Below are 27333 nucleotides of genomic sequence, written 5' to 3'. Positions count from 1 at the left end.
CATGTTTTTTTATATAACTGTATGGTTTTGTGCTCTTAGGCTGGATTTTTCAAGAGTAAATACAAGGAGAGGATTGAAGCAGAAGAAGCAGAAGATGCAGGAGTAGTTGGTGGAGAATAACAAACCTAAAATCAGTTGACGTCCCACAAAGACCAGCTTTTTTCAGATCTAATACATTCATAGGAATAGCCTTCTGATTTCTGTTGACCACAAAACAAAACAACTGTCCTAACATCTACAGTGTGTGCATTGTTATCTTTGATTAGCTTCACAGAGTTGTACAATTTTTAAGGTGATACACTAGTCAAATCACACCAATCACAATGAAACTTTACAAGCTCATAGTAAACATAAATAGAACCTTTTTTGAATTACGATGTAGTAAAATGTATTTTTTTTAAATACATAATTAAATATGCACTGATATCTCACATATCAAACAAATCCATTTTCTTGCACATTTAAAAGACTTGACATGAATTGTTTTGGGTTTTATTGTGATAATATACCTAATGGCCAGACATTTACAGAACTGTTTGTCAAAAGACTGTTTTTTCATGGATTTATTGAAAATATACTAGTCATATGTGTGACGGACCCTTTTTTTCCACGATTTTTGAAAACCTCTGTAAATGTCTTGCTATAAGATCTAAGAAACAGTGTGTAAAATTATGATCATCTAACGGCCTTGAAGGGGGAGGAAAAGGACTTGGCGTACAGGAAACAGTCATTTTGAGAAAACCGCTGTTAAAAATTAGCTAACGCGATAGAAACCTACTTAGCATAGATGTTTGTCACATGAACACATTTCTTATATGATATAAGCGCCAACATTGTGCGAACTAGTAAATGATGATTTTGTACATTTTATGAAAGTATGCTAATAATATTTGCTAAATAATCTGGAAAATGACAGACTGAAGCAAAAGCATCTACATTTTGGACTGTGGTGTCTTGCCTTAATCTTAAATGTAAAATCTTGCCATCTTTAGGAATGTACATAATTTGTATGGAAGAAATATCCAAACCACCACTTTGAATTCATTCAGTTTAAAACCTTGTCTGTGTCTGGAACACACCCAGTCAACAGAGGCTTCCAACCTGGGGCTCAGGACCCCAAAAATCGGTCACAAAATGAAGTGAAGGGGTCATAAGAGGATTTCCTGGTTAAAAAGTGAATACTCTAGTTGTACCTCTTCAGGTCAGGCCCTTAAAAATCATTCAGTAATTCCCATTGTATCAAAACACAGAAAATAAAACCCTAAGCTTTGTATTGCGGATACTTTAAGTTGTCATCAATAACCTGAATCAACCTGAATGTGATCCTGACCCACTGTGCACCAGACTAGCAATGTGTAAGCTCAGGCTTTCATTTTCTGTGGCCCAATATACTGTAGATAAATGATATGTGTACACTTTGAAATAATATCATGAAAAACAAAACCATTCAAAGTTTACAAACATTGTAAACATTGGTTCTATAGAGCATAAATTGTACTTAAAATTTAGACTCTCAAATGAAATGGTGCAGGGTAAATGTAATGCACTATAGAGTAGGCCTGCATAGAGTGATTCCAAACAGCCCAAGTGATCCAGACATGTAAGTGGCAGTTTTCAAGAGGCTAATGATTGCATTTTTCTAATACAACTTTTTTTCTAAAGAGCCCTTTGTTGGTTTACAATGAAACATTTCATTTATATTTCTGCCAACTTTGTGTGTTTATTTGTAGAATTTCTTGTATGGTGAAAGAAATGAATTCACTGTGATCAGTTGGATTCTGATTTTCTCATCACATATTTTACTGTAAAACTGCTGAAATACAATGTGGTATGGTTAAGAGCTGCTCACTTGCTAAAAATAACTTTTAATATAACTCTTACTGACTGAATTGCTTTGCTTGGGAATAAATTATAAAATGTGTAATATTGATGCAAGTACATATGATGAAATACAGAATAAATAACACAAATGTTGTCCTTCATTTAATTAACTTTACAACACATATTGAAAAACTACGGAAGCCCTAAGCGGCCATCGATTCATATCTTTATTTTGGATTTACATTTCGGGAAATGTGTGACTGGATTCCCCTGAATCTCTTCATAACAACTTTGTTGAAGAGAATGATTAAAAACACAAAGAAGAATAATGACTTTGCTGAGAGCAGGAGTCAAACCTGCAATCCTTGGGATGCAAGGTCTGGGATCTACCAACTGAGCAAATTACTGACTCACTAAATTACCACGAAATTATCATAAAGAAAGGCATGTATTCAGCTATGGTTCGTTAAAATGTCATCACACTACAGTAAAATACCCTTGTTGTTATTGTGGTGGCAGCCCGGCTGACGGTGAGTGTCCTGGTATTTTCCTCCTTTTTATCAGTTATTCTGCCTTTTCCTTGGTTTTCTGTTCTCTGCCTGCCTCCCTGTGTTTTCTCCCCTGTGTGCTCTCTCTCTCCCTCTGCTCCTGAGCCCAGCCAACAACCTGCACCTGCACCTCATCAGCCACCTCGTCAGCCTGCCACACCTGCCAGTAATCAACCTCATCCCTGCCTGTATTTCAACCTCGGTTCTCCACACCACTCTTGCTTGATCGTCGTTGCTCCATACCCGGTGCCACCTCTGTGTTCAGGCTGTCATGTTTCCTCACATTTTCCCTGTGCTTTGTCTCCGTTATCTCTAACCCTGTCTCTCTGTCTATTTCCCTCCCAGGCACACTCACCCTCGTCCTCCGTTCAGTCGGCTGGGCTCATCCACCGGTCCTCTCCTCCTCGGACTTCCCCCACGGCGTCCTCCCTGTTCTCCCTCGCTTCCTCGGCCCCAGTGTTCCCCGGCTCCCTGGTCCCAGTCTCCTCGGTTCCCCGTGCCTGTGTTTCCCCGGCATCCACCTCTCCCTCCACTCCAGTCCCTCTACCCCTTTTTCCCTCAATAAACCTCCTTCCCTCCAAACTTTGCATTTGGGTCCTCTCTGTCCCCACACTACACGTAACAGTTGTTGCTGTTAAAAATATAACCTTTATTGGAAATGATTGATGCAACCTTGTTACCAGTTTTGACACGAGTATCTTGCAAGAAAAAAATCAAAGTGGTCAGTCAAATTGGGATTGCAGCTACTATAGGAGATGGCATGCCGATAACCTTCTCCTTTAACAAGGACCCGAAGTTTTGGCAAAGACCACCTGGAACCAAGATGAGTCTGACTTGCACAGCAGAAGGCCGCCCTGATCCTCATTTAATTCTTATTTAAAAAGCTTTGGTTGTTTCAGTATGCCTGCCGTTTCCTTGTCACTGAAAAATAAAACTTAAGGTTTGATAAGTCAATCCATTTATTTTAACAACATAACAAATAAGACAACTCTCCAACAATAAACTCTAACTAAAGCACACACACACAGAGGAGGAAGGGGCAGGGAAAACACAGGAAATAAAAATAAAGAATTGTCAAATACACATTGTGTACACCAAATGTGGTGATATGTCTAAACTGCTGGGTTGATCATGACTCACTTGAGGAAGTGATAAAAGAGACATGAAAAGTGTCAACGGTAGAACGTTGTGGTTTAGCAGTGACTTTGCGGAAAGCAAACTACCAAAACATTTCTTACATTTTGCTGAAGGAGACTTTTACTGTACCTCTCTTGATCTCACATGTTCCGGTCTATCCCAAATACTGATGTCACAAAACAATCTGGAACCACTTGCAATGGATGATTAAATTAAACTTAGAGATTCGCACAGCAAATGAAGGAAGTTTAGGATATCACTTGTTACTCGAAATTGCCTTAATGTTCAGTTTCACACCAGACCACTGTCTTTCTTTAGTCACCCATTGTCTCTGGTCATCACTTGTAAAGAGGACAAGCAGTTTTGTCATGGTGACCTGACAGATTAAACACAAACAGTGGTGGAAGAAATACTGAGATTCTTTACTTAAGTAAAAGTAGCAATAAGAAATGTAGAAATACTCTGTTAAAAGTAAAAGTCATGCATTCAAAATTTTACTTAAGTAAAATTACGAATGTTTTGGCATCAAAATATGCTTAAAATACCAAAATTCATTATGTAGTATAGGGCCCATTTCAGAATGTATATTTTAATAATGGATTATGATTATTGATGTATTCATGTTTACATCACTTTTATGTTGCAGCTGGTAAAGGTGGTGCTAATTTGAATTACTTTATATGTTGCATATACTAACCTATGATGAATAAATGAATAAAGTATCAAAAAATGGAAATACTCAAGTACAAGTACCTCAAAATTGTGTTTAATGTTTTTATATACAGTCTATGGTTTACGTACAGTAAGCTTATTTAGTTACTTCCCTTCACTGAACATAACAACTTGTTACTGAGTCACTTGTTACTAAGAATCAACATGATTTTGTGGAAAACCACTTAATGAGGAAGTGAACTATGTGAAGCAGTTAGAGTACGAGTAGTAATTTGACAGGTTGGGATCATGAATAGAATCAAATATCTTTATTGTTATTGTAACAACACAAGAAAATTGAATAACAATGAGAAAAGAAGTTAAAATTTGACATGGATGTTAGTTTGGTTATGTTGTGGTAAAGTCTTTGTTTGTCTGCCATCTGTGCACACTGCAAGTCAACTGGTATGAAGAAGCAACACTTGATGGACAACTGCTGAAACATTTATTTTAGGTAACTAAGGGCATTTTTGACGTGCACAGCTGTTAAATCACTGCATATATCAAAAAAATGTTATTCAGAACTTGACATGGCCACTTCACGTGCACTTTTATAAGGGCTGTGGCATCGATTAAAAAAAATACTGTTTATGCATATCTGTATCGTTATTCTAAATGCAATTGCTGATTTAATTATTTTTCCGTTAGTTAAAGTTGCTTTACCCATCTACTTTCTAACTTGATCTACAAATGTTAATAATATTGTAGCACAGTGGTCAGCAAGTAGGAGTCACATTTTCCAGTTAAGAAATACTCCTTTACAGAGAAGTGACAATCTTGTTCGATTTCATTTCTCTTTACTGAGGTCAAATCGTTGTTTTTTTTTTTTATTTAACAAGATGGTGTATCAACCAAATATCAGTACACTGTTATACTCTGTACACAGTTTTTCAATTCTCATATAAATTCAGATGAAATAGCAGTATGGACATTGGACAATGTGGTTCATTAACAGCTTCTTTGATGACTTTCACAGTAAACTATAGGAGAGTTAGTTTGTCTGACATCCGCAACTACTGATGATGAACTGAAATTGTATAAGATGTAATGGCAGCATGATCTAAAGAAGTGCAAATGATTCACGTCTCACAAGATTTAATGAATTGTCATGAAACAAAATAAAGCAAGAATGAATATATACCACTAAGGGAACTACTTTTTCACTGTCACTGTGTGCCCTGCGGTTACTTTCGAGTGAAGCTGCATTCAACAGGCAGCATTGCTAGAGGATTTAAGAGACACTATCAACCGTAGTGGCACGCTTTGGCATGTGTCTAAATAATACAGCTCACAAAAACTTAATGAGTGAACTTGTGATTTTTAGAGTTACAAGCTAGTTCCATGAAGTACCTTTATTTTACAGTAGGGGCCTTGCTATTCCTTCAGGTTTATGAAAATAAATGATAAATGATAAACCTGGGGATTCAGCTCCATCTAATGGTTAGACTGAGTAACTACATGATTATGTATTGCTTTAACATCTAGTGATTTTAGTGTTTATCCACTTTAAAGGATTTTTGTTGTCTTCACTAGCCAGGCTTAAATCACGAGATAAGAGATAGAATTCAAAAGTGTGTAATCAACATAAAAAATGCACATTGATTTACAAAAACTGCTGCATGATGACATTTCTGCATTAAAAATAATGCTTTAGATCTTCATGACATCCAGTTGTGGTTCTCTGAAAAGTCTTAACAGTTGTAAACAATGCAGAAAATCTGTGGGATTGAATTTGCTGTTCAGATCCAGTGCGACTTTGTCTCAGCAGGGAAAAAAAGGTGTTGAATTTCACGAGTGACAATTTCTATCCAGCCTTTTCCTTCATTCCTTCAATTGCTCTCCTTCGTTTCAGGTTGGTGAAGAGCAACGCAAAGTTGATAATATATGTTGACACGCACACCATGCAGAAGTCCCCCAGAACAAAGGCGAGAATAGATGCAAGATAGAGTGAGCCAGCCACAGACACCCAGGAGGAGAAGACCAAAAACATGGCAGCTTTTCTGGACAGAGACAGTCCTGCAATAAACACACAAACACAGAGGAGTTCAGTCCAACAATAAAACATACATAAGCAATATTTGGTAAATATATATATCATTATTTCAACTAAAAGAGTATGCAATATTGAATTTAGCTTAAATGCAGGGCCAGCCATGGTTCACCGATATGCAGGATTGCAAACAGTGACCATCTTGTCTAAAACCACTTAGCCCTGCCTGTAATTTCCAGTAGACAATGACAGACTAACCGAGGCCCATCTGCAGAGTGTAAAATATGATGCCAAGCACACTGTTGGGCTGGTTCAGAGGGCTATCTTTGGCAACAAAGAACTGGACCAAGCCAAAACCACGTCCCCATCTGTCAAAAAAAGAAAAAGACAAACAGAACAACACATTCTTGAATGATTATACCCCACATTTAGCATATAGCCTAACTCATATAAAAATATTCCATAATACAGATAATATATGAATTTCAAAAGATGATTATCCATTTAGTGTTCTCAAAATGTAAAATAGTAGCTGCAGTAAAGCACTTCCAGAGGATTTTACACGTGGCAATGAAGGGAGGGGTTCGGACCTGAATTAATCAGATTTTACAGGCAACAACTGTGCGAACTGATACAATGGTCACTAAAGTACAAGTCGAGGTTTTGCAACTCTGCACAACAGAGCAGGTATGAGGTGAACAAACAACACGAGGAATAAAAACATAACGTTACCTGGAGGTAAAAACTTTAGAGCAGCTCACAGACTCCCCGAGGTCGCACATCGCCCTGTAATCTGGGTTTCTCTCTCGGGACAGCTCGACGTGGAGCGCATAAACAGACAAAAACAAGCCAAAAACGCATAGAAATATACGCGCTTTTCTCTCCCATTTCGGCAGCGCCATGTTTATAAAATACCTCTGTCGGCTTGCTTCTGTTTCCTTTCAACCTTCACAAAATAAAACTCTGTCCTCCTGGTCAACGCGACGTGTTAAAAGTCAGATTTCCACTTTTGATTGGTCTGGTGGGGTTTTGTCGCTGCCTTTCATTGGACAGCAGGGTATCGATGTTGGTCCAGCCAGAGGGGTGTTTACTGTGTAATTACGGTGGACTTCAGTCTGTTTGGCCTCAAGGGAGGAATGTTAGAAAGTCAGTGTTCATGCTGTACCACTGCAACTGTTTTCTGTAAAGTATGTACTCTGTAGGCCTACATAACTATTGTTCAGTCTGCCGTCTGCACACACATTATGCCTGATCTACAGTGTTGAACAGTAAAGTACCCTTCATTTACTCATGTAGGCTACTGTACTTAAATAGGCTACACATTTAAAGTACTTGTACTTTGGTCCGTGTAGGTTTTGATAGTTTGTTTTTTCGTTTGAACCAATAAACGAATAAACGAGAAAACCACATTTTTTTCGTTTGTCGTTTCAAACCAAAAACGAAGAAACGGGAAAAAAAAGAACCGTTCTCCCGTTTTTGGTTTCTAAATCCTAAAACGAAAAATGACTAAACCAAATTCAAATAACGGTCCGACTTTGGTTTTATGAAATTCCTATTTTCATTTTCTGTTTGAAGATAGACGTTATAAAGAAAGACCGGTGAGCCAGGTGACCCGGAAGTAAGAGTATAGATATTAAAATAAAAGCCAAGCTTTTAGAACTGCTGTATCTGTAGTATTATGCAGCACTAACGTTAGAACAGGATGATGTTAGATGAAAATAAATAAATAAATAAATAAACTTGGACCGAGAGAAATACGTTAGCAACAGCAGTTGATTACATGCACTATAATATTGTGCTTTTATTCATGTAAACAGCAAGAGTCACGTTTTTTTAAGCGCATTGTTTGGTGGAGTACAGTTGGTAGGCTAATATAGGTTAACCTAAGAAATGATTGTGTGTGCAGACTTGTTTTATTATCATTAAATAAATATTTAATGTGGTTTCCACCGTAATGAACCAAGCTGTTTCCCCTTTCTACCAGCAGGTGGCAGTATTTAACTGAAGGCCTGTACTGTGTCTTTATTAAATGTTTTGAATCCAGATTACTGATATAGATGGATTTATTGTTGTTCATTTCATTTGGTTTTTGATATTTATGTTTTATTTGCAGCCTAGTTATCATCTTCATCATTCACCCTCAGCCCAGAGTTAAACCTGCATGCCCTTCTGTTCTAACCTGGTTCTAACACTGCTTAGCTTCTCAGCAGCTCTGACAACAAACTCACATCAGAAATGTCCTAATGTAGGCCATCTGGCCAAAAGAAGGATTTACCAGTGTGCTATATACTGTGTGAATCTTTCTTCTCCATACACATTCCAGTGTGTAATACAACACTCCCATTGGTGTCATGCAAGTGAAGAGAATCCATACAAGTCTTTCCATACAACATTTATCCAACATATATAGCACATACATGCGTTCAAAGGCATTGAATGTACAATCTCACCTTCACCATGGATGCACTAATGGGTAAGGAGGGACATCTTGTACTCAATCCTGAGTGAGACAGGAAGCCAGTAAATTCAGAAAATTCTAAAAAGGTTCAGAAACTTTGAGCACCGCTGTATAGCATACATCCATGGCAATAATTAACGTCATGTAATATTATGTAATAATATAAATATACGAGCTATGGCTGCAGAACTGATTGTGAAGAGAGAATGTCTTCTCAGGACGTCAGTCAGGTGGTGAGGCCATATTTAAAATGTTGTGGCTGATATTGTACAACAGTATGCTTAAATCTTTTCATTTCAAGCAAAAAACTATTAAAAAGCAACAAAAACTATCTTGGTATGTGGCCTTCTTAATTTCTAATAGTGTCACTCAAACCTCAGACTCCACACCTGTTATTGAAAGAAATGCTGACCACCCAGTGTTCACCTGATCAACAATCAGGGCCACAGTGCTGACTTTATAGGTGTGGGCATCCTATACTTGCTGAGGCCAAGCAGGTCTTCTGGCTGGCAGCTTTTCTGCACAGTTAGCGTCAACTTTTTAAAGGTTTTCCTCATCAAGGCCTGTGTGTGTTTTTGAATAATATATACATAAATGCCAGTTTGTTTTTACTCATAGGGGAGGAGCTGCTCTCATAAAACATAGAAGGGAGGAAACTGCTTGGTCAGGTCAAAGTTTAACTAAATAGCCAAAGTAGTCTTTTTCTTGAATTTTTGTTTGTATTTGTTAGCATACAGTTGTACAATATCAGCCAGAACATTTTAAATATGGCCTCAGAGGCCTGACTGACGTCCTGAGAAGACATTATCAGCGTTGACAGCCTGTTTTTAATAATGTAATTACATTTTTGGACTTTCTTTTGAGGACCTTGTAAAATGTTCTTACCTCATGGCTTCACAGTCAATGTTCTGCAGCCATAGCCTATTTTAATTTATTTTTTCATAATGTTGAGGTTTGGACTGTTGGTTGGCAAAACAAGCAGTGTGTTACTTTGGGTTCTGCACTGTGAAGGCATTTCTTACTATTTCAGAATTTTTTTACAAATCAAACAATTAATGGAGAAAATAATCGGCAGATTAATCAATGATGAAAATACTCATTAGTTGCAGTCTGATACAAAATAGCTCAAAATGTGCTCCACTTCACCTACCACCACCACCTACCTTAGATACTATTATTTATTTAACATTTTCAATGAAGTATTTTTACAGCGTGGTATTGCTACTTTTATTTAGCTAATGTATAATCAGTGGTGGAAGAAGTACTCAGATTTACTTATGTAAAAGAAGTAATACCACAGTGTAAAAATTCTACATTAAAAGTAATAGGTCTGCAGTCAAAATGTTACTTAAGTTAAAGTATTATCAGCAAAATGTACATACAAAAGTAAGCTACTCATTCTACATTATTGGCTAATTTTTAACATGATTTTAATGTTGCAGTTGGTCATGATAGAGCTAATTTAACAAGATTATATGTGTTTGTTATTTTTGGGCAAGGCTGGACTACAAACCAGGGCAACGAGGACAACTGCTTCCATGTTCACGGTTTGTGAATTAGTGGTATTTAATTATATAAATTTCAATTGTTTCATGAATCTGCAACATTAGCATATCAACTAAGATGGGTCCTTCTTTGTTACCCAAAATGATCGGCTTGTCTTGTCGAGAGGGCCTCAAATTTTAGTTTATACTGTGCTTACATGATGCATACTCCTAAATAAAATTAGTGTTTAATCAAACTGACATCCAGTCATTGGGTATTTAACATCTAATCATACATCATATGATAGACAAGATAATCATATATTTTGGACTAATTAAAGCTGTCAAATTAATCAAAAAAAAAATACACTAGAGTAAATTAACTTTTACTTACTATCCATTACAGGTGCTTCCAAACATTTTTTTCTATTTTACATACCTACCTACAGTATGCTCCAGCGTTGATTAGTAGTAATTGTTCTACACGATTATAATTCTACTTTGCTAATTGTTTAAGTCTATCATACATACAAAGAGCTTTAAATGCAGGTAATTTTGTCCAAATGTGCCCCCTCCTATAATAATCATCGCCCCCCCAAAGACAGACCCTTCTATCTGCCGAGTTGTCCCGCCCTCCAGCTCATTCTCTGCTCCTATTGGACAGCCTTCCGGACGTCACCTCGCCTCATTGGTCCGCCACATTGCACTCAAACCTACACGGAACTGTATGAGGAAGCGGCAGACAAAAAGAAGAGAAAGCAGCACTGTTACCGGATTAAAAACACAATTACGAATGTTTTGGTTGGCTCACGAGGTGAAAGGCTGCTCCGTTACGTACAAACACGTTTCCGTGTTGTCCTGTTTGGTTATGTAATTGAGAAAGACTTGATTTAACGGGTTACGTTCCTAGAAAGCCTGAGCTTCAGGTAACTAGCTTACGCCCCTGCGTCAAAAAGTGGGTAAGGCTGCGTCTTTATCGTGTAAAGTTAGTTAGTTTATCTCAATCATTCTGTAGTACAAACACGAGCGAGCCCTAAAGACAGCTCCTTGTGGATTTGTTTTCTAATTATCTATCTGTAAATAGACTCCGGCTGTAATCTAGAGACGTGTTTTGACAGAGAGCTACAGGTTTGGGCCACTTGATTGACAGGCCTGAAATCAGTGGGTGTGAAATTGCTGGGCAGCGTGTTGGTCACGCCTCGTTTATGTATATTTTATTGTTCACAATGAATTATTCAGCTTTTATTTAACGTTTAAACATAAAATACGAATTTTATTTATTTTTATTTATTCACTGTTGTGAGATGATACTGATATGTTGCACGTGTTTTGTTAAAGACCATGACACTTTAATTTAGTGCTATCAACGGTTATTTTTATTGTTAATCAGCATCAGTTATTTTGTTAAATAGTTGGTTATTGTTTAATCTACAAAGTGTCTGACATTTAAATCGTCTGTTTTGTCAGACTTATCAGCCCAAAACCTAAAGATGTTCAGTTTGCGTTCATGTAGGTCAAAGAAAATCAGCAAATACTCACATTTGAGAAGCTGGAACAAACAGTTGTTTGACGTTTTTGACTGAAAAGTGATTCCAACAGTTATGATTATCAAAATAGTAGAAGATTATTTTTTTTTTGATCAATTAAACAAAAAATTTAGAACTGGGCAACAATCCAATCTAATTTGATTTTCACCTTTGAGCAGAATGATGACTGATTTCATTTGTCCAGATTAATGATTCTTAAACTGTGATTAGAAATTAGTAATAGAGGTTCTTGTCTTAGACATACAAAAAGTTTTGTCTTATGTGATGCATAATGGTGAACAAATGTAATTCCAAGCCCTAGTTCTATTAAACCACAAAATAGGATCTCAGAATAGCCAAACCAGCTTTTTCAAGGCATCAGTCAATAGTGAGAATGAGCTGTTTTAACTTTAGTTGTAAAAAATAAAACAAAAAAACAAGCAGTACTCATATGATACCAATGAATTTCTTTTACTTTGCTAAATTTGACTCGTTACAGAAACATGTCAACTAAGGAGGGTGGAGAAGGTAAAAATGGTCAACCCTTGGCCATGTCGCCTGAAAGAATGGCCACTGACAAAAGCAGAGAGAACCAGCGTGAAGCTGAGGCAACAGGAGGCACCGCAGACACCAGCACAACAGCAAAAAACTTGGCTTTGCTTAAAGCGCACTCTCTGGACGTGAAATTCGACGTCGGAGAGGAGTATGATGTTATAGAAACCATCGGCACGGGGGCCTATGGAGTTGTTTCATCTGCCAGGAGAAGGGACAATGGTAGGGCCCGATTTGATGAAGAAATAACTCGTAACTCATTCTGTGTGCTCAATGTCAAATGTGGAAACTCATCATCACTGTCATTTAAACACAGGTGTACACCCTGACCTTATGCATTATGTTATTCGCATTTCACAGGCCAGCAGGTGGCGATAAAGAAAATCTCCAATGCTTTTGAAGTGGTGACAAATGCCAAACGCACCCTACGAGAGCTGAAGATTCTTAAGCACTTCAAACATGACAACATTATTGCCATCAAAGACATCCTGCAGCCTAACCTTCCCCACGCTGCCTTCAAGTCTGTGTATGTACTTCACATGTTTCCTCCTCAGGCTAGAAAAGTCTATAGAAATATTGAGTTTCACAAATATTGGGTAAGCCTTTTGAGGTCAGACTGTGTTTTGGAACGCATACAGTGTCATTTTCTGTTCAAAGTCTTTGAGGACAATCCACCAGAATAATAGGATATTCTTTCCACATGGTCACAGTTCACTTCCTGTAGTCAGGACATCAAGGTGACTTCAGCTCTGATTGAGAAGTGGGCATATTGTCAAACTATCCTGAGCTCATTTCGCTTTTCCACTTCCCATGTGTGCAGGTACGTGGTGCTGGACCTTATGGAGAGCGACTTGCACCAGATCATACACTCTGCCCAGACACTCACCTCAGAGCACACGCGCTACTTCTTGTACCAGCTCCTCCGTGGCCTTAAGTATGTGCACTCTGCCAACGTCATCCACCGTGACCTCAAACCCTCCAACCTGTTGGTGAACGAGAACTGTGAGCTAAAAATTGGTGACTTCGGCATGGCGAGGGGTCTAAGTTCACACCCTGAGGAGTCTCATTCCTTCATGACTGAATATGTGGCGACTCGATGGTACCGTGCTCCTGAACTCCTGCTGTCTCTGAATCACTATAGTTTGGCCATTGACTTGTGGTCTGTGGGCTGCATCTTTGCGGAGATGTTGGGGCGCAAGCAGCTTTTTCCTGGAAAGCACTACGTCCACCAGCTCCAGCTCATTTTGTCTGTGTTAGGCACCCCTCCTGAGGGGCTGATTGGTGCTATTAGGGCTGACAGAGTACGCTCCTATGTTCAGAGTCTTCCATCACGGACCGCTGTGCCTTTGGCCAAACTGTACCCACAAGCTGAACAAGAGGCTTTGGACCTGTTGGTGGCCATGTTGCGCTTTGACCCTCGCGAGAGAATCAGTGTAACACAAGCGCTGGAGCATCCTTACCTGTCCAAGTACCACGACCCAGATGATGAGCCAATTTGTGTGCCAGCTTTTGACTTTGAGTTTGACAAACTTCCAATGAACAAGGAACAAATTAAAGAGGCGATTCTGATGGAGATCCAGGACTTTCATCTGAACAAACAGGGCTGTCGTCAGAGACTGCAGTTCAGGCCCTTGGCAAGGGAGAATGGCAGAGCTGCCGCACAAAGCAGTATCCAGTGTAATGCTCAGCCCTCGACCGTTAACATGAGCAAATCAACACTGGTTCCAATGGCACAACACCCACAAGCAGCACAGATTCAGCAACAGCAAATGAGGGAAGCAAAATCCCAACAGCAACAAGAGCACACACCAGCAGAAGTGAACCATACATTTACAAATCAGATGCAAACCTTTAATGAGCCTGCACCCCTTTTAGAAGTCACCCCGTCTCATGTGACCCATAATTTGCCTCTCCTCTCTAAAAGCGAAAGTGGCCCAGTTGATGTGGACATGCCCAGTGCCAACTCAGACAACGGTGAGCCAGAGACTATAGATTTAACAACACCAGTCTCTAGTCAGGACACTCAATCAGAAACAATGAGAGACAGTGAGGTACAGGAGCAGCTAACCCAAAGTCAGACTCCTCTGACTCAGCCCACCCAGAGCCAGTCCATGACCCAGGCTCCCACCTCCATTCCTGCAACGCCAGCACAGGCCACAACACCCCTACCCACCACTGTGCCTTCCCTTTCTCTTTCTGTGGCACAGGCCCAGTCTCTGTCTCAGTCCCTTTCACAGTCACTGTCCAAGAATGCCAGGCCTCCTCCAAGTGCAGGAGAGGGGGCCAGAAAAGAAGGAGCTATTTCAGAGGACACTAAAAATGCACTTAAAGCTGCTTTATTGAAATCAGCTCTCAGAAATAAAGCCAGGGGTGGTAAGTTCATTGTTTTCCACATCTGCATCTATCACTGACATTTTTACACTACCTTCATCTGAATTTGATATCTTTATTGCAGATGGAGGTAACTCTGCTCTGGGCATTGACGCTGTTGCAGGAGGTGCAGTACTGTCCGCCCAGTCTTCTGTTCCAGAGTCGCGTCGGCCTGTCACAGCCCAGGAGCGTCAGCGCGAAAGAGAGGAGAAAAGAAGAAAGAGGCAGGAACGGGCAAGAGAGAAGGAGAGGAAAATGAAGGAAAAGGAGAGAAGAGAGGGAAGACAGGGGGACTCGCTGGGTGGGGTCCTGCTGAGTGACAACGACAAAAGCCTTTTGCAGCGCTGGACAAAGATGATGGACAGGCGCAATGAGAAATCTCAGACTCCCAACAACGATGGAACAAAGAATAAGGATTGTAATGTGAACTTGCACCAGGGTGTAGCGGCCGGTGATAACACTCAAGGAGCACTGAACAATAAAACAGACGAGGGAAGGAAGATTCAATCTCATGAACAGTTAATCTCTCAAGTAAAACCCAACCAGCCGGCCATATTTCAGCCTTCCAGCACTCAGCAACCATCATTACTTTTCTCCATGAGCCAGAGGAAGCCTCCAGCGGATATAGTTGTCGCTGTAAGCGGAGGGATGGATATAAGTAGCTTTGTGAAGAACACCACACTCAAGCCTCACAGTGAGAGCAATGGACAAAGTGGTTTCAACTGTTTGGGGAATTGGAGTGGGCAGCAATTAGAGACGAGGCCACCACAACCAAACAGGAAACCGCAGCCTCCACCGTCGGGCTTTCTTCAGCCCCAGCTCCAACCTCAGTCTCAAACCCAGCCTGACCCTCAACCTCAGTCCCATCTACTTCCTCTGGAGAGTTTTTTGACTAAAGCTCCAACACTAACCAGCAGAGAGACAAATGGGAGTGTGGATATCAGAGGCCAAAATAACCTCAACTCCCATCCAAACCCCTCAACTACAAACGCTGGTCCGATGGAGAAGCTGTGTCCCTCTGTAGGAGAGAAATCAGGGCCTCAGTGTACAAACCCTGTCTGTGGGGCTTTAGGGGTCCCCTCACAGCCTCATCCCAGCTTAGGATTCACAGATACTGGACAGCAAGGGCCCTCCATTGCCCCGGACATCCATACAGTAACACTGCAGCTCTCAAAGTCCCAGGTGTGTCTCAGATTTCTTCTTCTGCATTTGCAGGTAGCATTTTACCCAACACAGTGTATAACACAGCGCTGATATTGCTTTCAGTATAGATGTGATAGAAACCTAATTTTCTTGTACATATACACTAGGCTTAAATGTCACGATCTTCTGTTTGCCTTGAACTGATCTGAACGACTTAAAGTTCAGCTGACCCAATGTTTTCTTTTTCTCCTGTCAGGTAGAGGACGTTTTACCACCTGTGTTCTCGGTCACCCCTAAAGGCAGTGGGGCAGGGTATGGCGTGGGCTTTGATCTGGATGACCTTCTCAACCAGTCTCTCACAGACCTGCAAAACTGTGACCGGGACAGGTAAGGTCAAATACAGTGAGAGATCGCTGGGTGGGGTCCCCAAACAAAACCAATGTCTGATACTGGAGGGGAGGGGATGCGTTTACCCATTCATATCAGTATTATCTGCAGCTGTCTAGCAGTTTAGGAATTATGTTTGAGAATTTTATTAGACCTTACATCCCTCTCATACTTGTGATGTTTTCACTAGAATCATGATGGAGGAAGTGAAGTCAAAGGATAGGGTCGTTTCCTCCTATCCATAATGTCCACAAAGACATCCCTTAAAGAAACTTTAGTGTAAGAAAGGGGACAAAATCCAGTCCCCGTTCTGTGCTAAGATGGATTCTAATATGATGCTGCAGCAGTCTCAGGTAGACAAGTGAATATCTAACAAATTCCCTCTTTGTTGCTGTTGCAGGGTACAGAAAGGAGAAACAAACTGTAGGCTCATGAACAAAGTCACTTGGCTCACAATACACCTTCAAGTGTTTAATTACACTTATACCATGGGCCTTTACATTATGAATTTTTATAGTTAAAATACCCAGAGTATTCAGGCTGCAGCTTATTTTCATTATCCGTTACTCTGAATTCTATTCTTGATTATTTTTGTCTATAAATTGCCAAGTGAAAAATGTGCGTATATATAAAGACATACCAGAGACATCAGACATTTGAGTTAAATACTGCCAAGTGGACTGCAGACATGGGGTACATGTATTGGTACTGTTCTGTTGTAGAAGTATTTTTGTATGCTCAAAGATGCCTTCTACATTTCTCTTTCATCAGTTACGACTCTGCCCCCCTATCTGCCTCACTCTTGTCTGATTGGAGCGAGGTCCACCGTATGACTCCAGCCGATCTGGAATCACTGCAGCAGGAGTTGCAGCTCGGCTCTCCCATGATCCTCTCTGACACCATTCCCCCTGATGCCTGACTTTCTCTTCCTCAGAATTTCAAAGACAACACTTGGATTTGTGTAAATGTTAGATTTCTTTTTGCATGGAAACTTCAAGTGAAGACTTTAAGAGCTAGCTTTTTGAGTAGGCAGTACCAAGTGGTCTTTACCATTGACTTGTTGAGCTCAGTTTATAATAAAGAACTGTCATCACTTGTCTCTGGATGTATTTAATTAACTACAGTAAGTCACCTTAATGGATTTTAAAAGAAACTATTAAAATGATCATTTGCATTTCTGAAATGCGTACTGATAAGTAACATTTGTTCCAAAAATGGCTTTATTTCAAAATGAAACCATTTTGGTATTTACACTTGAGTGGGTGTATTAGGTGAATATAAAAGATTGAAGAAGGCTTTGAATTAACACAACTGAAGCTCTGAAATAAAATCTGATAACACATTTCCAAACTCAGCTATCAGAAGTTTAACACACTGACCTGGTTTTAAGAAAATTAATTTATTTCAGATACAGAAAACATTTAGCTCATGATTCTGATGGAATACAAACCAAAACTCAACTAATTTGAATCGCAGATAATGTAGAATTAAAGTTCTAAAAATGTAGAAGATATTACATATCATCTTCAATATGGCTTCATGTGCATGTCAGGTGCAGTGTTTCTAGTTTTACTATTCAGGACAACTTTGGACTTAAAATCAGACATAATTAATATCCTTCATTTGACCTGGTTTGAGTTTTGCCTCCCAGAAATCCAGTTTTCGAGAGTGTCTCATCTCTGATGCAGGATCAGTAGAGTGGACAGACAGCTGACCAATATGGCAGCCGTCCCACACCAGTTCTGGTTAGCTCGGCCATACAGCTGGATGTCCAGTACCGTGCTGCGGATGAAGCTTGTGTAGCTGGTCAGTCTGACATACACACCTGGCTTGTTTGACTGAGCACAGCCCAGTCCAAAACTCACCACCCCAGCCTGCACCCAGGTCCCATTTATCTGACAGACAAGGGGCCCTCCTGAATCACCCTGAAAAGACAAACACAGAATCATTCAGCTTTCACCACTGGGAGGTATTGAAGTGCTCAAAAAGGAAGGGCTTACAAAGTTCTTGTCTTTGCTCGTGTATACAGCATGTATTTGTGAATTGTAAACACAGCAGCACAAACAGCTGATCCAACAGTACCTGGCAGGAGTCCTTGCCACCCCGCTGGTATCCAGCGCACATCATGTCATACAGGATGTCCACCTGGTCTGTGGGGTCTGTCTGGTACATCTCCTGACATGAACTCTGAGAGATGATTGGCACCTGCACTTCCTGCAGAGTCCCAAGTCCGGACAGAGGGACTGAGGGGAGCAATACGACAGATTGAGGAAGAACAAAAAGGACCGAGACTTTTTCCTCTTTGCAACTAAACAAGTGTCCAGTATAAGCTTTATTTGCTTTACTATCCAGTATGGGTCAAAAGATGTGTTCATTTTTAGTATTTTTCTCCAGCGTAAAGCTTCAATTGTGAACATTTAAACAAACATCTAGCCTGTGTTTTGTGCTATGTCATTCTCCATTCTTTTATTGCTTTTTGTAGTTTCTTTGGGTAGACACAACCAGCTCTGTTCAATCTGTGGTCTTGTATTGTGTTTTGTGCATACTTTTGCAAATATGCAGACACTGTTTAATAAGAAAACCAAACCAAGCCGGCATCCGCTCACCATACAAATTATTTCATGATCACGATTTCATGATACTGTGACGAAGAGTCTTGTTATTTTTAGTTTAGTGATTAGCCATTTTTCTTTCTTCTATTTTGTGTGTATCTGTTGATCTGGCAGGCAAGCTGCTGCATTCAATGGCCCTTTTAGAGTTAAATAAATTTTTACTGAATTGAATCATTTTAGGTGTAGATCTGTCAGTAAATAAGTACTCTGCTGGACATATTGATATTAAAAATATTGCCAATCACTATTCAAAAATATCCACATCTGTGTGGGGGGATTTTATTTTATGGTTTGACTATAGGGTTAAAAATTAATATTGTAATACTATAATTAATAACATGAATATATAACTATATTGAAATGTGTGCTATAATACATGTAAACTTACAAACCGATATTAAGCGCAATTAAGTGTGTTCCACTGCCACACAAGGCAAAACTTCTCACATGTGTAAAACAAACTTCATTGGAATGATTCATTAAAACATTTAATAACAGTGTTCATTTCTCTATATGATTCCACTGAAATATTTAATTATAACCCAGCTATAATTATTTCTGGATATTACTGCCTTGTAAGAGACGGGCTTTTATAACCCACGCACTGCTGAAGAAAAAGTGTAAATTACAACAGCAAAGAGAAAGTAAAGTGTTCACTTTTGACACCTGGACCTACACTTGGCACCTGTAATCACTGCTTATGTTGAAAGAGCAACAAAGAGCTTAACAAAAAGCAGTTGAGGTTGAGTTTTTTTTTTTATTATTCCTTTCAATCTTTTACAAAAATGTAATCTTTTTGTAAACATTTACCTGCTGAATAAAAAATTATCTGCACACATTCTAACAATGATATGAAGAATTTAGCAAGCCTTACCACCATCCCGAATGTCCCCCCAGCCGGTGACAGAGCACAGCATGCCATCTGGGAACAGGTTGCCAGAGGCAGGCAAGCAGATGGGTTGGATGTAATCTGACCAGGTTACTGGGCTGGACAGCTGAGCCAACGCTAAATCCTTCCCAGTCTGAGGATCTGCGAAACCGGAAGGAATAACCACCTGACTCAAACCATGCACTGACTGGTCCCTGTTGACGCCATTCAGCTGATACCGACCAGCATAGACAGTGTAAGAGCTCAAGTCGGACGGACTGTAAGAAGACAGATCGACACCAAATTAAACTTGCTAGACTGGAAATTGACACTGTTGCATTTTATAGTGGCAAAAGGTACTCAAAGACTCAATGACAAGTAGGTGCTCCTTGAGCTTGATGTTTACTATATTCTGGGGGAAATTATTTTGAAAGGGTTTACCTGTAGGCAAAAAAGGGAACATTTTTTATAAGCAGAGTCAATTAGTTGTTAAATATGATGGAGGTAGGTTTCCTGAACAGCCAAAGGAGGACGGACACACACACACACACACACACACACACAGGTCATTCAATAAAATAGCTAAGACGGCTCACAAAAGAAACAGAATGCCTGTGGGCCGGTGCTGAGCTACGAGTTCACCTGCTGATATTTGTCTGAGTAGAATTTTCTTACTTGGGGAAACAATGAGCGGCTGATAGGATCCAGGTCTCTGCGATGATGGAGCCACCACAGATATGACCATCAGCGGATGTCTGGAAGCAGAGAGAACCCCCCCCCCAAAAATACAGTGAGTCACCTCAGCATCACAGACAAACCCCTCTCTCAGCAGGTCAGCTTTGATAAACAAGACCTAGACTAAACCACACGTAACTACCCACAGGCAGAACTGATACTAAAATAAGAATATTGCTGCAAGTGGCAATGATTGGGTCCAAGCAGATAACAGCATTTGGATGCTTGACAAAAGAAGCATATTTTCAATTGTCAAATGCTTGGGTCACGTTTGATCAAAAACTGAGAAAAAACAGAAAATTTGCATACAGTACCAAATCAGTTTGACACTGAACTCATCTTTTAACGGATCTGAACACCATTCCTAACATGTGATAAAGAATGTCTGTGGCAATTTTAGCAGATATGTTAATTGATTTCCCATATTTTGGAAAAAAAAGTGACAAAATTCTGAATTGACCATAGATTGCAGTAGGGCAAACCTTTGTCACCTCAGTGGATGTGCTGAAATACAGTTCAATTCTCTAGGACTTACAATAATAATTACAATTTCACTGTAAGTTCTGACTTCAATAAAGATGAACATAAGTTAATGCTGATACACCACTCCAAATGTTCACTCAAATTAGTTATGTTTTTATTTATCGTTTGTGTGATAAATGCAGTTTTTAAACTGTTTTACCTTTATATGCAGTACGATTATAGGCCTATATTTCACTGTGTGGTATTATTGCTTTAATATATTGAAGCTAGGTGAAAACAAATTTCATGGGAAAGTAGCTTGTTAGAGGTTTTCTTATACAACCGTCCTTGATAGGAAACAAAGGGTCCTTCATCTTAGGGCAGTTGGTTTCTACTCCCTTCCTCCCGAACACAGCTGCGTAATAACAGACTATAAAGTCACCTTGTTCTTCACTGGCTCTTTGTCTTACACTCTGCAGACATAGCACTCTGTATTTTTGTCTGACCCTTTTTAAACCCTTAAAGACGTCAGGATTGAATTCTTTACATCAGAGGACTCACGTAGGGAAAGTTCCATTACACATATCAATTTGACATCTTGCAGAATCTGCGATAAACTTCATTGGCCGATACCTGCACTCATGACGCCGATATCATCCTAAATTATATGAAATATCTAAACTAAAACCATTACTGGCTAGTGTTAAACTACGCACAAAAAGTTTTTGGTAGATTTAACAATGCTTCTTGGAAATAAATCTACTTCTGCCACTGCAAGCCTGTTTCCATCCCTTTTAAAATGGTGCCACATTTGTATGGAACATGCATTTGTGAGCAGCAGAGTTGAGTATGCGGGTTGCACCCATGAGAAATTTGCCAAATCTTCTGACAATGCCCAACAGCTTTTGAGGTTGACTCTTGTTTGGTGGATTGGATGATTGACGTCTGCAGAAACAAGACATATTGGCAACAATTTCTTCATTTAACAAACAGGAGCGTCAGTCGTATATGGAAGAACCACATACAGCCATAACAGCCTGGCATATCCTCATGCTGCTCACCAGCCTGGTCACACACTGCTGTGGGATGGCATCTCATTCTTCGACCTATATTTGTTGTTTGGTAACATAATTCTACCAAATAATTTGGAAGAAATAATACCGAAGAAATTCTCTCTCTCTCCCCCTCATTAATAGAAAAATCCACCCACGTACATTATGTTACTGGCTGAGATAACCATGTCCATTAGATTGTACTCTGCATGGAATAATGTAATTATACACGACTTGTTTGTTTTGATATTGGCATTATATAAAATCGGCTATTAGCCACCCTGCTCTCTAAATGTTGGCAATGGCTATCAAAAAAATACCCGTATCAGTCGACCACAAAGTTCCCGCATTTCATGGCCATCTCCTTCCTGCTTGTTTTTTTATTCCAGGAAACTCCTGTAATTGACCAATCCTAAGTCGTGCCAATTTTTGCTCTGTTCTCCAGTAACAGTTGAGCAAGCCTGGTACCCGGCTGAACCTCTGTCAACATTCTGGCAATGGCAGAGGGCACAAAGCTTCTACTGTAGCGGACCTGTATCTGCATCCAGCTGGAAGCAGTATGAAGAAGGGGGTTGAGGGGGTGAATGCAGTCATGTGCAATAGTCAGTGCTTTGCGTTTGGTGGCTTTACTTCGTTATACTGACCTCAACAGCAAGGAGAATAATGACATTTGGAAATTGAGGGATCGGTTGGTTGCAGACATATTTTTACAGCGAATTACCACTAGCCAGAACATGCCGCCCCTGAGTAACTTATTTATTTGATATACATGGACGTACACGGTGTACTGTACTGATCCCAGAAAAGGAAAATGGGACACATACCCGGCAGTGCAGGAGCAACGTCGATTGATAGTTTTGTCATCCTCCGTCTCATCTCCCAAGTTGCGCGACTTCTCCCTTATTTTGTTGAGACCGGAATGAGTCTGAATTTGCGTCGTTTTGCCTTGCTCATAAAGACTTAACATCGTGACAGCAACAAGACACAAGGTAGTTACTGCATAAGCAAGGTGTCCCTCAGGCAGAAATGTCAAGGCAGACAGGGGTTTTCAGATGGGCTATCCAAGCTCTTTTGAAGCAGTACAAAGAAACTGCAAACGTTGAAGACCGTAGACACAATGGTCTACCAAAGAAACTTCCTGCAGCAGATGAAAGACACATCATGCATACTTCCCTTCGCAACTGGAAGATGTCCAGCAGTGGGACCCTGGTGCACACATGTACTGTCTGTAGAAGTCTGGTCAGAAGTGGCTGTCATGAAGACTTGTGGCAAACAAGCCATACCTCTAACATGGAAACAAAGCCAAGTGACTCAACTATGCATAGAAACATAGGAACTGGGACACAGAAAATGGCAGCAAGTGCAAGAATTAGTGTCTGCAGGCAACAGTGAAGCATAGTGGAGGTTCCTTGCAATTGTGGGGTTGCTTTTCTGCAGACGGAGTTTGGTCAGAATTACTGGTCTTCTCAATGCTGATAAGTACAGGAAGATACTTAATCATACTCATGCAGTACCTTCAGGGAGGCATCTGATTGCCCCAAATGTATTCTGCAGCATGATGACCTCAAACACAGAGCGCAAGTCATTAAGAATCATCTTCAGAGCAAGTCTTGGAAGTGATGGTATGGCCACAGAAGAACTGTAGGCTGTTCTCCAAAATGTTTGGGCCAACCTACCTGTCGAGTTGCTTCATAAACATTGTGCAAGTGTACCTACCTGATTTTTTTTTTTTCCCTTCCACTCACTTTATATTTTGCTAATTGATAAATATAATCTCATATATACTACAATACATGTCTATTTTTTGAAAGCATTCTTACTTTGGAGCATTTTCCACACCTGCCTAAAACCTATGTGCACAGTACTGTACATGTGAAGTGTGTCAGTGAGTTATGTCACATCAGTGGATGCGCTGAATTATTTTTTCTTAGCTCTCATGAGCACCCTTCACACTGGACAAAAAAACCTACTAACCCTGTTCAGCACAGACGAATGCATGACAAATGTAAACAACACTTGAGTGGACAAGCAAGTTTTTGCCCCTTTTCCGGAACGACCCTTACATCTTGTTTCCATCTGCGGATGTCCATTAATGTCTCATTCATATGTTTATGTAGTATAGGCATGCTAAGCTAACAGTCTGTCAGCTGTGACATCATTCACGAGCAGACACTCAGGAGCCCGAGGTTCCATAAACACACCTGTCACCTGCCCAGCACAGCACTGTTAACCAGAGACACCACAGCTACACATTTATTTTTATGCAGTCTATGGGCTACACACAGCAACATTGTCACAGGCCTGCATTCTGCTTTCTACTCTCAGGAAAAAACACACAAAGCAAACTTGTCTCCTGGCATTGTGATATGTCAATGTTGTTGTGATATGCCATGCCCATTTAAAATCAATCATTACCAAATTTTATGCATCAAATGATTCATGACCCTAGATAGTACAATCCGCATTCCATACATGTCCTTCAGCCAATGACAAGATATAAACTTTTTGTATTCAGAGAAGCACATGCAACATTTGGTTACAATAATTTAGGAGAAGTAGAGAAAAAACAGATTTGCAGAGCTCTGCCTGGGCAGAAATTCAAAAGTGAAAGCCAATTGAGAGCACCTGAGTTCTAACTGTTCTAAATGAGTACTTTTCAGCCGTTACTATTTATGTACACGTCTTCAGACTACACATTAGCTCATTTCAATACACTTGCATATCTGAACACAGGTTTGGAGTTTTTTAATAACACATTTACAAATCTGAGGCACACAGATTCTGAACACACTTTCGCACACATTCACAAATCTCAGTAAGTATGACAATTTTACACATTCACAATTCTGTGTACTATTAACCCACAGTTCCACAACTCTCCACTCACATTTGTAAATCTTTCTGCTACAATAATGGCCCCATAGGCCTACAACTTCTAGGGCAAAAAGAAATATAATCGGAACATATGCAATTGGGTTCTAGCAGGTCCCCTGATTAGATGCCATGGCTGAAGAGGGACCTACCTGTATATCCACCTGCCACGGCCAAGCCCCATTTGAGGCGTCCTTTCCTCCCACAATCCTGCTCTCCAGTAACGGTGGTCGGCCGCATTCTTGGGCGTAAGCAGCCAAAATACCTAAAGGTAAACAAAAGTTACATTACTGACAAGGCAATTGGACTTTTTACAGTGTGACAACATTTCAGTTTTACTGGATTAGCTAGCTGGAGTACGCATATTGAGTTTTACAGGTAGACAAAGAAACACACGGACATGGCGACTTGGCGGGGGGGGGCTATGACGGCTTGAAACTCACCTGATACGCACCAAAAAATGGCAGGAAACTGTAATTTCGGCGACATTTTGCGAGGTTTCGCGGCAATAAAGAAACTCTTATTGAAGCAGCAATTCGGTCTCTCAAAGATAAGCCACAAAAATGTAATTAGGCTATTGTTCTACAATAGTAAGCTACATCTACTTTCCCTCTTCTTCAGTTATTGTCTGATTAAAACTCGAGCAGTAGGCTACATGAAATAAAAAAAGTTACTCCTTTGTTAAAATCATCTCTCCCAGCGTTTTACCGTCGATAAAATCCATTAACGGAACCAGATTCCTGAGCAAGGTTTCAGGTAAGTAAAAGATCTGATCACAAACAGCTGGCTAATTGTGTGCTGCATCCAATCGAAACTCTTGTTCCGCCCTCCTAGTCCACCTGAGCCAATGAAGATAAAGGAATGTAACCGCGGACCAATTAGATTCTACTCCTACTTTGGTAACAGGTAATGTGTTCTGCTTGTTTTTGCTAAATAAAATGGCCTTTTTTACTGTTCCATCCAGGTGTCATAATGTTTTTTTCTTTTTCGTGTTTTGTACAAACCTTTATACAGGTCTCAATCCAACACATTTGTAAGTAATAACCTCCAGTTAGTCCATAGGTTTGATACCCACTACTAGCCTACTGTACATGGCTAACTGTGTTTATGTTTCATTGTAGCATTATTTTGTAGGCTAACTTACTCCCATTTATGCTATGTGGGATGTGTTACACATTTAATGGATTAGCCTATATTTTTGCTGTGATGTATAAAATGCTATGATTTACACATTAGGCTACACATTGTATCTAAATGTTATCATATCAGTAGCCCTGTCAGACAGAAATATGCCTATGTGTTGTTAATGCTAATACTATCATTTATCTTTACCTAAAACTCATTCTACATGAAATAGCTGAATGCAATATTTTACAATAGCAGATATTTATTTTGGTAAACCTTAATCTACGTTTTAAAGATCAACTCTGTGTTTTAGGTATTTAAATGAACCTCTTCAAATGTAAACATTCAGTTTAATCTAATAATGTGGGTTTTTTTTAACCCACATGACAATTGCCAATTGCAATCAAGATGTAAGCAATTTGTGCCCCAAAGACCCCAAAACAACATTAATCATAAAAGCATGCAGCTAGGTCATGTGATTTACGCTAATCTTAAAGGTTATAATTATTCTGATTTTATATCAGTTTTTGATAACAAATAGGGTTACATTAACTCCAGTTATTAAACTTTAATTGTTATTAAACATTTTTTTAGAACTGTAATTAGGTATGTTTGTAGGGTATGTATGTTCCTAGCTCCTGGAGGAAAGTATAAACCAGTGTGACAAGCAACTGGGATAAAGCACACACATATAACCAGCATCCTAACTGGACACACTGATTAAATGTAGGCTAAGACCATAGACTGTATATAAAAACACCCAGGTCAAAGGTCAAACGCTGTCCTAAATTATATAGATGTGTGTATGTAATTGATAACATGTTTCTACTGTGCTAAATTATTTGAGTGTTTTATGTTGTTAGCTGGATTTTGAATGTTAGCGTAAGTCATTTGATTGTTTTTTAGAGTGTGCCACACATCTGGGCTGTGGTTATCCTATTATTCCTACATGACGCCAAATGTTTATTCCTTCTGTCTGTCTATAAAGCTGTCTCTCTTTTTCCTCCTCTCTTTCCTCCCTCCCTCTATCCCTCCCTCCCTCCCTCCCTGCCTCCCCGCCCCAGGCAGTGTGTCTAGTTTCACAGAGCAATTGAAGGTGACAGGGACAGAGAGAGGGAGAGGGAGGGAGGGACAGAGGGAGGACACATCACAGTATCGCCTGGGGCTACACAACAGTAGAGGAAGAACGAGAGGTGGAGGGACAAAGAGAAAAGAGAGGAGAGACTCATGAAAGTACTCATAGGGAATTCCAGAAACAGGTAATGGAGAAATAAAGTTATACACAAAGAGTTGAAATGTGTGCGAGTGAGTGCGTCACATATGCCTGCAGGTCAGCTGCTATTTTCTTTTATCACTAACAGTGTCTTTTTGTGTGCGAGCCCCTTCCACTCTTCTCCCCTCACTCATAATATATGAACGCATTATAGGATCCAGTCAGTAAGAGCAATTATAATGCACTCCCGTTTGTTTTTATTTTAACG

The 27333-nt window shown here is 39.9% G+C and overlaps 4 protein-coding genes across 11 annotated transcripts in view; 2 read left to right on the top strand and 2 right to left on the bottom strand.

Moving 5' to 3' along the window:
* The window catches only part of LOC123982633 (integrin alpha-M-like), a 31285-nt gene extending 29311 nt beyond the window's left edge, over positions 1-1974 (top strand). For all 5 annotated transcript variants that reach the window (XM_046068296.1, XM_046068294.1, XM_046068293.1 and 2 more), the window contains one exon: positions 40-1974. In XM_046068296.1, the coding sequence (XP_045924252.1) occupies positions 40-120 (81 nt within the window). In that variant the 3' untranslated portion in view covers positions 121-1974. The remainder of the gene's footprint in view (positions 1-39) is intronic.
* A 2497-nt stretch (positions 1975-4471) lies between these two features.
* On the bottom strand, positions 4472-7352 carry vkorc1 (vitamin K epoxide reductase complex, subunit 1). The gene is made up of 3 exons (XM_046068371.1): positions 6940-7352; positions 6466-6575; positions 4472-6233 (listed from the first exon to the last, which is right to left on the bottom strand). Exons 1-3 carry the CDS (start codon positions 7107-7109, stop codon positions 6022-6024), a joined length of 492 nt encoding a protein of 163 aa, XP_045924327.1. The 5' UTR covers positions 7110-7352; the 3' UTR covers positions 4472-6021.
* A 3475-nt stretch (positions 7353-10827) lies between these two features.
* mapk7 (mitogen-activated protein kinase 7) lies at positions 10828-17225 on the top strand. 4 transcript variants are annotated; one of them, XM_046068367.1, is made up of 7 exons: positions 10828-10963; positions 12175-12449; positions 12588-12753; positions 13048-14600; positions 14683-15779; positions 15997-16127; positions 16899-17225. In XM_046068367.1, exons 2-7 carry the CDS (start codon positions 12179-12181, stop codon positions 17044-17046), a joined length of 3366 nt encoding a protein of 1121 aa, XP_045924323.1. In that variant the 5' UTR covers positions 10828-10963; positions 12175-12178; the 3' UTR covers positions 17047-17225. The 4 variants fall into 4 exon arrangements, with proteins under 4 accessions (XP_045924323.1, XP_045924325.1, XP_045924322.1 ...); XM_046068369.1 differs by lacking the exon at positions 10828-10963 and adding an exon at positions 10968-11075; XM_046068366.1 differs by lacking the exon at positions 10828-10963 and adding an exon at positions 10977-11108.
* Positions 17226-17507: 282 nt separating this feature from the next.
* zgc:92313 (uncharacterized protein LOC436869 homolog) lies at positions 17508-25495 on the bottom strand. Its single transcript, XM_046068370.1, has 6 exons — positions 25171-25495; positions 24880-24992; positions 20283-20362; positions 19614-19885; positions 18210-18370; positions 17508-18052 (listed from the first exon to the last, which is right to left on the bottom strand). The coding sequence occupies exons 1-6, from the start codon at positions 25214-25216 to the stop codon at positions 17801-17803; spliced, it is 924 nt and encodes a 307-aa protein (XP_045924326.1). The 5' UTR covers positions 25217-25495; the 3' UTR covers positions 17508-17800.
* Positions 25496-27333: the final 1838 nt, after the last annotated feature.

The sequence above is a fragment of the Micropterus dolomieu genome, linkage group LG14 (genome assembly GCF_021292245.1).
Source record: "Micropterus dolomieu isolate WLL.071019.BEF.003 ecotype Adirondacks linkage group LG14, ASM2129224v1, whole genome shotgun sequence".
In the NCBI taxonomy this organism is placed as follows: domain Eukaryota; kingdom Metazoa; phylum Chordata; class Actinopteri; order Centrarchiformes; family Centrarchidae; genus Micropterus; species Micropterus dolomieu.
This window is presented reverse-complemented; position numbering and strand designations above follow the sequence as displayed.

Coding starts and splice junctions, on each gene's coding strand:
- mapk7 (XM_046068367.1), top strand. CDS start 12,179: ATGTCAACTAAGGAGGGTGGAGAAGGTAAAAATGGTCAACCCTTGGCC. Junction 14,601..14,682: donor CAGAAATAAAGCCAGGGGTG/GTAAGTTCATTG, acceptor TCTTTATTGCAG/ATGGAGGTAACTCTGCTCTG. Junction 16,128..16,898: donor CAAAACTGTGACCGGGACAG/GTAAGGTCAAAT, acceptor CTCTTTCATCAG/TTACGACTCTGCCCCCCTAT.
- vkorc1 (XM_046068371.1), bottom strand. CDS start 7,109: ATGGCGCTGCCGAAATGGGAGAGAAAAGCGCGTATATTTCTATGCGTT. Junction 6,576..6,939: donor TCTAAAGTTTTTACCTCCAG/GTAACGTTATGT, acceptor TTTTTTTGACAG/ATGGGGACGTGGTTTTGGCT. Junction 6,234..6,465: donor CACTCTGCAGATGGGCCTCG/GTTAGTCTGTCA, acceptor TGTTTATTGCAG/GACTGTCTCTGTCCAGAAAA.
- zgc:92313 (XM_046068370.1), bottom strand. CDS start 25,216: ATGTCGCCGAAATTACAGTTTCCTGCCATTTTTTGGTGCGTATCAG. Junction 24,993..25,170: donor CATTTTTTGGTGCGTATCAG/GTGAGTTTCAAG, acceptor GTTTACCTTTAG/GTATTTTGGCTGCTTACGCC. Junction 18,371..19,613: donor GGGGGACATTCGGGATGGTG/GTAAGGCTTGCT, acceptor TGCTCCCCTCAG/TCCCTCTGTCCGGACTTGGG.